The 11,521-nt window shown below is 38.1% G+C and overlaps 2 protein-coding genes across 2 annotated transcripts; both read left to right on the plus strand.

Moving 5' to 3' along the window:
* The first annotated feature begins 1,976 nt into the window (after positions 1 to 1,976).
* LOC121246880 (beta-amylase 1, chloroplastic-like) lies at positions 1,977 to 7,875 on the plus strand. Its single transcript, XM_041145191.1, is given in 6 exon segments — positions 1,977 to 2,706; positions 6,321 to 6,531; positions 6,717 to 6,789; positions 6,792 to 6,826; positions 6,908 to 7,262; positions 7,265 to 7,875. Coding segments are annotated over 6 exon segments (1,734 nt in total). The 5' UTR covers positions 1,977 to 2,095; the 3' UTR covers positions 7,714 to 7,875.
* A 1,692-nt stretch (positions 7,876 to 9,567) lies between these two features.
* On the plus strand, positions 9,568 to 11,296 carry LOC121246884 (late embryogenesis abundant protein 1-like). Its single transcript, XM_041145197.1, has 3 exons — positions 9,568 to 9,862; positions 9,977 to 10,111; positions 11,018 to 11,296. Exons 1-3 carry the CDS (start codon positions 9,809 to 9,811, stop codon positions 11,093 to 11,095), a joined length of 267 nt encoding a protein of 88 aa, XP_041001131.1. The 5' UTR covers positions 9,568 to 9,808; the 3' UTR covers positions 11,096 to 11,296.
* Positions 11,297 to 11,521: the final 225 nt, after the last annotated feature.

The raw sequence follows: 11,521 nt of genomic DNA on the forward strand, positions 1-11,521 counted from the left end.
GAGCAGTGCTTCTAGATGAAAGAGAGGATGTTATCTTTGCAGCCAGTAAGGTAGAATTCTATATTGAAGAACCAGAAACTGTCAAGTTAGTGGCGATACTAAGAGGCCTTCAACTATGTCTCCAATCTAGTATCACAAAGTTGATGGTGGAATTAGACTGCAAGTTGGTAGTGGACAATCTGCAACAAAAGTCATCACAAACCGCATCAAGCCTGGGAAACTTGATATCAGAATTTAAAATATTAATATCTCTCTTTGATGTTTGTTTATGTCAACATGTTCATCGATTAGGTAACTCTGTTGCTCATAAGTTAGCTAGAATGACATGAAATGTGGATGATTTGATTGTGGGGTGGGGTGGGGGGATTTTGTACTTGAGTCTATTGCTCATGTTATTTGGGTTGATAAGATCTCTTGTAATCCTTAATAAAAAATAGATGAAAGCCATTTCTTATAAAAAAAAAAATTGGTTTTTTCTTGGAATATTAATATTTTAATTTTTTTAATGTGTCACGCATTCTTTAACTTATCACATTATTTTAATTTTTAAAATGGAGCATTTTGGCCAGGAAAAAGAGATGCTACCGTATAAGACTTTCTTTCCATTTTAGCTATCCAATAAGTCAAATTACCCTTAAACCAATCAAGGACAGTTCAACGCATCCACTCTCATTGTCGAGGAGGTGATTAATTTGCTTTTAAAAAAGTAATGCACAGTGCCAGATTTTCTTAGCATATCTTTAAGCTTGGTTTGAATCGTAAGAATATTTGAAATGTGTTGAGAATATTTATAAATAGTAATGAAAAAGTAATAATAAAATATTAAATAATAATAAAAAATAATAAAAAAATAATAAATAGTAAAAAAGTAAGTGAAAAATAGGTGTATTTGGATAATGAGAATATTTCAAATACTCTTATTATCCAAACACACTCTCATTTTTGTGGGTCTCTTGTGATATCTCATCTTCGTGATCTTTAGAAGCCTCAAATTTTAACTTTGCATATTGATTTTGTACTTCATGGTGAACATTAAGAACGCGAGTGGTGTGAGTCCGAGGCAGTCTAATTTAGATAATTTGGGTTTTGACGAGGAGAGTGGGGTAGGCGTGTTCGAGAATCCCATGACGGGAACTATAGACGGAATGTTACGTCTATTTCACAACAAGCTTCAATCATTTTTATGAAGATAAAAATAAAAATAAAAGAGAAGATGAGAATAAGAAGATTTGAGATATCAAACTAACGAAACGCCCGTTTCATTTTGTACAAGTGGATGGCCGTACACGCCGAGTCCAAGTAACTTTTTTCATATAATAAATATCACTCTATTAACTTATTTTGTCAAAAAAAAAAAAAAAAAAAAAAAAAAGAGGATGAAACTACGGTAACGTGTTGAAAACGTGTTGAACCTTCACAGCCAGAGGCCCAACCCACCGGCCTACCAATCACTTCCGTCGAGTGTCAACCAGTTCTGCACTCCTTTGCTTTTCCATTAGAATTCTCATTACTCTCATACATCATAAATTATATTTATTTTTAATTATATTCTTCTTAAATTAATTAATTTTTTTTTATTTATTATTCATATATCATATATTTAATAAAAAAATAAAAAATTATGTATAATATATAATGCGAAGATAATGAATAGAATTTATCTTTCCATTATCTTCCTTCCGTAGTTCCGTGGACGTCAAAGCAGGCGTAGAAGACAAACGCCAAAATCCGCAGTCGTAACCCGAAAGGGCCGGACATGTGATCACTCTCTTTCTCACACGTGTTGCCAATCTTTAACTCAATACGTTCGCTGGAACCTTCACGCGCAATCACGTATGGCCGTCCATACTCACGTGCATCGAGCTATTGTAGCCTTCGCCTCCTCCACCGCCCTCGTTCCGCCACGTAGAAACATATACACGTGGCGCGAGAGTTACGGTTGTGAAACGAGATTTAAATATTATTATCCGATCTAAGCACCTATAAATTGCAACGCGCTCCTCCTCCATTGTCTCCCTCTGGTTCAAAACTTTCCCACACTTTTCTCTCTTTCCATTTTCTGTTCGGTTCGATCTTTTCGGCTAGTGTTATACAAATGTCTCTAAGCATGACGCACCAGCTAGGGGCCCTAGCCGGAACACCGATTACGATTGAGAACGGCACCATACCCGGAGAGTCAACGCAGACGTTAAGTTTAGCGTCGGTGTGGAAGTCTCCGATGTCGAATCTCAGGTGCAGGGCCCAAAACACTGACATCTTCGACGCGTTATCTCCGCCAGTGAGCCCTTGCCGGTCACCAATTCTAGGGGCTACCCGGCCGGATCTGTCGGTGGCCTGCCGTGCGTTCGCGACGGAGCTGGAAGCACCAGCGATGGAGGCTCCGGCGAGGGTGTACAGGGAGGGGGGTGTGCAGGACAAGGGGAAAGGGGTGCCGGTTTACGTGATGATGCCTCTGGATAGCGTGACGATGAACAACACGGTGAACCGGAGGAAGGCAATGAACGCAAGCTTGCAGGCTCTGAAGAGCGCTGGGGTTGAGGGAGTGATGATGGATGTGTGGTGGGGTTTGGTGGAGAGGGACGCGCCCGGTGCATACAATTGGGGCGGCTACACCGAGCTCCTCGAGATGGCCAAGAAGCACGGCCTCAAGGTCCAGGCAGTCATGTCGTTCCACCAATGTGGCGGAAACGTCGGTGACTCCGTCAGGTTCGTATCGTTCTCTACTCCCTTTAACTTGATTTCATTTCGTGTCCTTCTTTATCCTTTTTTTTTTAAATTAAAAAAAAAATTGTTCAAATCTCAAAAAAGCACATGTGGCACGTGCTTATCGTTTCATTTTGGATTTCTCGTCTCAGATCTCAAATCATCAAATCTTATATAATTATTATAATTTTTTTAAAAATATAAAAAATAATTTAATTTTTTTAAATTTTAAGATAAAAATAATATTTTAATAATATTTTATTTAAATTTAAATTTTATCTCATTTCAATTTATTATTTAATTTTTTTAATATTTAATTCAATTATTTTCTTTTAATTATTTTAAATATGTTTTGTCTGAGAGCGTCGGATATGTGTACACGTGTGAAGAGTCTGCAGAGCTCAGGGGAGCTCCGCAATATATTATATGCATACGAAAAGGCATGTTGCTTTTCAACGCTAGCAGTGTTCCTACGTTTACGTCGCTTTGGAATTTAGTCATCTACTGAGAAAGAGAAATGATACCCAAATTAGAAGGCATGTTTGTTTTGTAATTTCTTGTCTATCGTAGGAGTGCATCTTGGATTTGGATTAAAAATCACTGTTTAAAGGAGTCAATATTTAATTATGTGACACAATCTGAACGAGAGATGAAGTCCACCATACCCTTGATCTTCCTATTTTTCACTCATTTTCCTTCTTGGATATTGATTGCGTTACACGTCTTTGGATTGAGTTCCAACAAATTGGATTTTTAGACTTTGACTTGCACACTTAAACATATACGAAAAAATGGGAGGCTTTGGTTGTGGCCAGGAAGTCTCCGTTCCTAAAGTCTGTATATTTTCTTAATAATTTGTGAATAAACTTAGAGAGATTGGAAAGAGTTATTTGTATCTTGGGATCGACTTTTATATTAGGTTTCAGGTGGGGACACCCCGTCTCTAATTTTGAGGAACTTATGTCTTTTCAACTGATCATTTGTCAGAATCTTTGAATGAGGTGTGACTTTTGTTGCAATGTCATTAATGTGGTGTGGCCCCTAACTCATTTTATCCAGAAGCATTCCTTTTCCCTTTTAAGCCTTTCCATCCTTGCTGTCAGGAGGTCATTGGTTCTCCATATTCCTCACCCACCTGCCTGGGTAGGTTTTCGAGGGTAGTTTGTATTGGGGTGGTGTCAGGGCGGCAAGCCCCTGTTTACTTTCCCTATGCAGGGGTTGCTTTGTTGGGGAGGGGGGGTTTGCTTGTGAGCTGAGTACTCTATAAAAGCCTACTGACTCCTTTTAAGAGGGGGGACCGTTCGGCTTGGCTGGGCCTTGTCGGGCTCTCTGACTTACATGTCCAGTGACCCTTTGTGGGCTGGCCAATAAGGGGAAAGAACCCCCTCACAATTATCTCGTCAATTCTTATTGGACTAGTTCGATTAATTTTTTTTTCATTGTCTTTACGCTATACACTTTCCCGTTGTTGCTGCCACTGAGATCATTTTCCCTAGACATTGGTGGTTACTATTCTCTCGACTCTTCTATTCGTCAGGTTTCGGGTTCTAGACCATGCCCGCTTGGTTTTTTTCGTGATTTTAACGAGGTTTGGCAACGATGTCCCTTCTAACTATATTGGCACGTTTCCTGACAATTGGACTTCGCACTTGATTGTGTCCCTTCAATCCTCTCAGCATTGATGGTGTCAGGCGGTTCCTTCTCTCCACGTCATGTCGCACAATGCATGCTGCTGGATTCGTGCATATCTTGCTAGCTTCGTGGGGTGCGTGCGTTCCCACGATTTTGGTGATGCTAATCGTCGATAGGGCCTATTTAAATCCCCCTTTCGACGTTGGATCTCATTTTGCCTTCTCTTCATTTCACAGAATTTTTCGTACTTCTTCCCTTTTCTTTTCAAATTTCCCTCTGCGTGCATCCTGCTTTCCCGTATCCCATTTCTACATTCTCATGGTTCTCAAGAACTCTTCACGTCCCTTTCCTAAAAACCCTAAGCTGGTCAAGCCTTCTGGTTCTTCACGTGTTCCAGGGGGTCTAGACCTTGTTGAGGTACGCACCGAGTCACAGAGATTCAATGGGTTCTCATGGCACTCGGTCGTGACTCTTGGTGAGTTGGAATTGCTGAAATCAACTTAGAGGGTGCTTGGTATTGTAGAGTTTGAGGAGCCATCTCCTAACGAAGGTGCCGTGGACTCCGAAGGATACACGTCGAAGGTAGCTATGTACCCTAGCATGTTTTCCAGCGACCTTAGGCTGCATTTCTATAGTCTAGCTTATGATGTGCTAGACTACTTGCATTTCATAGGGGCTTCTTCTCTCCTGTTGTTTCTTGGTGCTTTTTTTTTTTTGGCTTCTCTTGCCCCTGGTTGGCGCCTTTCTTTTTCTCTCTGCTTGTTTCAGTTCTTTCCTCATCGGCTTAGTCAAGGCCTAAAGTGTGTCCTCGACATTGATATAGTTGTCAGCTTGATCCAAGAATTCTGGTAGTGTGGCAGGGGTTCTCCTTGCCAATTTGGCCATGAATTGGGATCGGGGCCTTGCCCTTCCCAAGAGCGCCGCCAAGTCTTTGTTGAACCTGGACAGGTATGTTTTCAAACTCTTGTCTTCCCTCTGCTTGATCGAGAGGAGGTACGTCACGAGGCGTTTTCTTCTCCAGCTCGCCATAAATTGTGTGAGGAATAGAGGGGCCAGCTCCCCATAGTCGTCTATGGACCCGAGTGTCAAAGACCCAAACCATACTCTTGTTGGCCCTTTTAAGGCCAACAGGAAAGCTCTGCAGGCCACTTATTCTGAGAAACCATGCAAAGTCATGTGGGTTCTGAAGGTTTCTATATCTTCAAGGGGATCTCTAGTCTCATTGTATATGTCCATGAGGGGGACTCAGAACTTTGGCGGTAGGGGCATGACCATCACCTCCTTGTTGTAGGATAGGCCTGTACTGGTGAGCAATTGATCTACTGGTGACGATGTGCTCATCTTCCTCGCCACCTCTTCATACTTTCCTTTGAAGTAATGCAACTCGTCTTGCATTTTTTTCCTTTCTTCCTCTGCATCACCTCCTTTTCATGCATTCCTGGATCCCACGTGCTTGTTGTTGCTGGGTTCCGTTTCATTTTCTGTCTCGTTGGTGGCTACTTTGTCTCGTTCTCCTTTTGGAAGGTCTCCACCTTAGTAATTAGTTTTAACACCAGTTGTTCCATTGCGGCATCTTTCTTCTTGTCCTTGAGTCATCTGAAAATGGGTTGTCGTAGGCATACAAATGACACATGAAGTCTATAGAGATTCCACAGGCGGCGTCACTGTTAACGTCGTGTTTCGCACACTTTTGAGCTGAATTCTAGCAACTCGGGTTTTCGAGATTTAACCTGCATACTTAAAACAAACACAAAGAATGGGGGAACCTTGGTGGTGGCCAAGGAGTTTCCAACGCTAATAGTACTCTTATCTTATTTTATTTCGTTAAATGTACCATTTAACTTGGTTGATATTTTATAATAGTACTTTTTTTTCTAAGCAAAAAAAGAAGTAACATTATAAAATACTTTATAGGTAGTTTTTTTTTTTTAGATAGTTTACTTGTTTTATATACTCATCTGAATGATTAGTTTCCTTGCGTACAGCATCCCTCTGCCCAACTGGGCTGTGGAAGAGATTGACAGAGATCCAGATCTTGCATACACCGATCAATGGGGGAGGAGGAATTATGAGTATGTTTCACTAGGCTGCGACAACCTGCCTGTCCTTAAGGGTCGGGCGCCTGTACAGTGTTATGGGGACTTCATGCGTGCCTTCAGGGACAATTTCAAGCACTTGCTCGGGGACACCATCGTGGTAATAATTCATCCCCATAATTGTTTTAAACTTTTATGTTTAATTTATTTTGGTGTGGTTTTGGGTCAACTTTGATCTGTGCCATGCAAAATGGAATTGACTTGTTCGAAACAAAACTTGATATTTGCTGTCGTGCCTTGGAATCAAGATTTCCGCCTAAATGGTTTGTAATTTGTTCCAATTAGGAAATCCAAGTTGGAATGGGTCCTGCAGGGGAGCTCCGATATCCTTCGTATCCAGAGCAGAATGGGACATGGAAGTTCCAGGAATAGGTGCTTTCCAGTGTTATGACAAGGTATTTGCAATCTCTTTTACTTCTTTATACCAATAACATTTAGATTTCTAGTTCTTTGCTAACATTACAAAAATGATGTAGTATATGCTGAGCGGCTTGAAGGCTGCTGCTGAAGCTGCTGGTAAGCCAGAATGGGGTAGCACAGGCCCCACCGATGCTGGCCACTACAACAATTGGCCGGAAAATACCACATTTTTCAGAAAAGAAGGTGGAGGTTGGAATGGCCCTTATGGTGAATTCTTCCTGAGCTGGTACTCCCAGATGCTCCTTGACCACGGCGAGAGAATACTTACATCAGCCAAGTCTATCTTTGAGAATACAGGTGTAAAGATTTCTGTCAAGGTTGCAGGCATCCACTGGCACTATGGAACTCGGTCCCATGCCCCTGAGCTCACTGCCGGATACTATAACACTCGATTCCGAGATGGTTACCTTCCATTGCCCAGATGTTGGCGCGTCATGATGCTGTATTCAATTTTACTTGCATTGAGATGCGTGATCATGAGCAGCCGCAGGATGCCCTTTGTGCACCTGAGAAACTTGTTAGACAAGTGGCTTTGGCTACACAGAAAGCACAGGTCCCGCTTGCTGGGGAAAATGCATTGCCTCGCTACGATGAAGATGCACATGAGCAGATCCTACAAGCATCCTCCTTGAATATAGACAGCGATTCAAATGAGACAGAGATGTGTGCATTCACATACCTGAGATTGAATCCGCAGTTGTTTCAGGCGGATAACTGGAGGCGGTTTGTGGCATTTGTGAAGAAGATGAAGGAAGGAAAGGATGATCACAGGTGCTGGGAACAGGTGGAGCGGGAAGCCGAGCATTTTGTGCATGTTACCCAGCCTTTGGTGCAGGAAGCTACTGTTGCTCTTATGCACTAAGAATTTTATATCAAAGCCAAGGGGACAGAACAAGTTCATATATTATATATAGATTGGCAAATAATGGTGTCTTCTTGTTCGTCTTCTATAGCTCTTCTTTTTATATACAGTGGCTATGGAGTTGTATGATGTTGTATTACAAGATGGGGGTTATAGGGTTCATTGCGTGGATTAATGCCCAAAAAAACCAAAAACCCAAAACTTTTCTCTCTCTTGAAAGGATATTGAATATAAGTTGGACTGCCATTGAAGATGCTTTTCGTGCTGTTCCAAGTTTTCCTATTCTGGATAATGACTTGAGAGTGATGTTCAATCCAATCAAGTAATACATTATTTTTAAACATATCAGAGTATATAAAGGAAGGAAAATATTTTAGAATTACGTAAAAGTAATCTTACAAAGTAGTGATATTTGATATGATTTATTAAATTATAAAATTACTTTTATTATAAAGTAAATCTAATAGATCAGATGAGGCTATATCAATTCGTGAGATTATTTTATGTAATTTCTTTGTAGATGTAGTAAGACCGACCAAGAAATACTATATCAATGGATCCTCCATCACACTACTTCGGTGCTTTGCTATAGAATGTTTTAAGAAAAACTAAAAAAATATTTAAAAAAATAGTTTCAACAAAATTGATATATTACACCTTTTAATTATAGCCAACTATCAATTAAGTAGCACCTCCAATAAAAACTCACGGTCAAGATTGTGTAAGGGTGCTCCTATTAATTGCCATCTTAAAGATGAAAACTTGGACATTGAAGAGTACTATTTATCGGTTCTTGATAGTTCAGGAGTACAATATTTTAATTTTAATTCTTTATAAAGTAACGTAAAATACTTTATAGTTTAGAGGCGAAAATCTTATAGTTTTGGTTCATAATTTTGATTGTGATTTAATTCTTTTACTTCATAATTTTGGTCATCTTCAATATATGTTTCCAATAAAGGAACATAAGCTGAGGTCCATATATATAGATATATTAATTAGTAATAAGGAGCATCATTTTGCCTTTGAAGAAGAATGAAAATTCTTGCGAGAAAAATATTAAAATTCTCATCTCATTTCATCCAATCTTCTTCTTACCATCGATAACCTAGCTTACTGCTGGGCATGCCTACTAGGACAAATTCTACATTTTATTTATTTTTTGTTCTTTTCTTTTTATAAAATTTTTTGAACATCTTTAAATATTTTTAAAAAATAAAAAATATATCAATATACTAAAAGTCAATTCCTTAACCATTAAGTAAATAAATAAATAAATAAATAAATAAATATATGAACAGTAAAAAATTCAGGGGCGTCTCAATACAAATTGAGGTCTAAGGTGAGATTTAAGTGAATAATTCGTAATTATAATATAATAAAATATAAATTATTATATGGAATATTTTCAAACTTTATAATACAATCAGATTTTATTTAAAACCTTTAAATATAATTTTTGTGAATTTATATATACAACAACTTAAAATGAGGTCTCAATGCAATTTTGTGCCTCAATTTAGCAAGATATTAAAAAATTGTTTAAAATATAAATAATTCATTGTATTACTTATAAAAAAACAAATTTCATTGTATTAAATATTAAATTTAGTATTATGGAGCCTTGCATATATTGAAAACTATGAAAATTAATTAAAATTTCATTTAATGAAATATTTTTTTTTTAAAAAAAAAAAAATACCTATTTTTATTTTTGAGGCCTTGGATGGAGGCCTTAGGCAATGGCCTATACAGCCTTGCCATTGAGCCGGTCCGGATCAAAATGAAGAGGCAAACTCATAAGACACGTGTCCATATATACCAAGCGGAGTATGTGCATTACTTCGCCAATTTCGGCCACCCAATGCCCATTTCAAAGGCAGAACTACCCGCTCTGCAGGACGCTCAATCAACCAACACGTGTGCATGCACAGGACAATTTCCCAACTCCCCCCGCTTGTCACTTCCCTGTATACTTCTGGGTACGTGCTATAAATACTTCAAACAAACAACATAGAACAACATTAATTGCAAGGCAACATACTCCTGGAGGAAACATTCTAGTTCTTATTTTTATCTATCCGAGTGAAGAAAGATGTCTACCGCAAAGCAACATTTCAAGGCAGGGGAATCCCATGGCCAGGGCCAGGTAGTAATTAAAGATCTTCATCCCAATTTGTACTTTTGCATAATCTGCAGAACTCTTTTCTTTTTTATTCATTTTGGTGAGAAATTGAGGATTGATTTTTGTGGGTTTGGGCAGGCCACAGCTGAGGAGTGGATGCAATCCACAAAGGATGCAGCCAATGCAACAAAAGACAAGACCGCTGATGCAACTCAATCAGCCACGGAATCTGCTCAACATGGGAAGGACCAAAGTGCTACCTTCATCCAGCAGGTTTGTCTCTTTTTTTTCTTCGTTTGGGATAACTTCTCGATCGAGGGATCAATGATGCAAATTAATAATTCTGGAATATGGATGCTTTATTAATTTGATTTGCATGTGTATGAGTTTGGTATTTCTTCACCTGCAACAAACATCTCTTTATAAAATCATGTGTTTAAAACCGTACATTATAAAAACTAGGATTAATATATATATATATATATATATATATATATATATATATATATAAAGTAAGTTAAGAGATCCACATGGATTCATGTATAAGCATTTATGTATATATATGCTGCTTTATAACTCTACAATTTATACCGTATGAGCTCTATTATGTTCACAAAGAGATCAGGAAAATAATTTCACAGCTTGATGTATAAGCTAGATGTGTTATATATGTTAATAAAATTAGTTTTACAATCTAACGCACCACGAGTCACATTAGTTTGTGAGTTTTATTTTGAAAGATTTTTTGTAAAGCAAATATTTTTCATGCAATATAAATGTATATATGTAGAATATTATATATAAAAAAAAGCACGTGTACAGTAGATTAATATATCTAACTAGAAGTTTTTTTTTTTCATAATTCATTTGAAGAAAAAACACACACCCATTGGACCATTTGTATCTACATGATGCATATATATTCACATGCATCATGAAACTTCTGTTACTTAGATTTGAATGAGGGAACGCATGCAATACACATGCATACACGACCAACGGCTTCTTGTATCACATGCATGTGTGTGTGTGTGTGTGTATATCATACATACATACATATATACATATATGAAGTAGTATTTCAAAAAGTAAGAAGAAGAAGAAGAAGATCGAAGACGATTAATGTAGTATTTGTGGAGCTAGGCCCTATGTTGACATTGTATATTTGCTTGGTTTCAGAAAGGAGAACAGATGAAACACATGGCTCAGGGAGCTGTAGACAGCATGAAGACCACACTCGGAGTGGGTGACAAGTAATGTTGATAATAGAAGATCCGACATCTACATATCATAGTCCGTTGTTGTGATAGTATATCGTTTAAGATTCTGGGTGGCTTGTAATAAAGCTTCTTCTTTTTTGTTTTTCTTTCGTTTTCCTTTTCGATTCATATATAGCCATAGTGGGAGATGTAATAAAGGCTTAATTAAAATATTAATGCAAATAAGAAGCTTTAATTTGCCTCACCTTCTTTATATCTGATCTAGCTTTCTCTAGATGCATAGCCATAGCTACTTAATTTGCCCTGCAAACACCAGTTTATGTAGCATATTATATATTGTTGATTGGAAAACAAACGCATGCATGCATCTAATCACAGTTACATATAATATATTGCTCCAACATTTTCATTCACTGTAGTAAGTTAATAGGGTTCTTAATTTCAAGTTCAAGCATTAGAAATT

This window comes from Juglans microcarpa x Juglans regia, chromosome 1S (assembly GCF_004785595.1).
Source record: "Juglans microcarpa x Juglans regia isolate MS1-56 chromosome 1S, Jm3101_v1.0, whole genome shotgun sequence".
Taxonomy (NCBI): domain Eukaryota; kingdom Viridiplantae; phylum Streptophyta; class Magnoliopsida; order Fagales; family Juglandaceae; genus Juglans; species Juglans microcarpa x Juglans regia.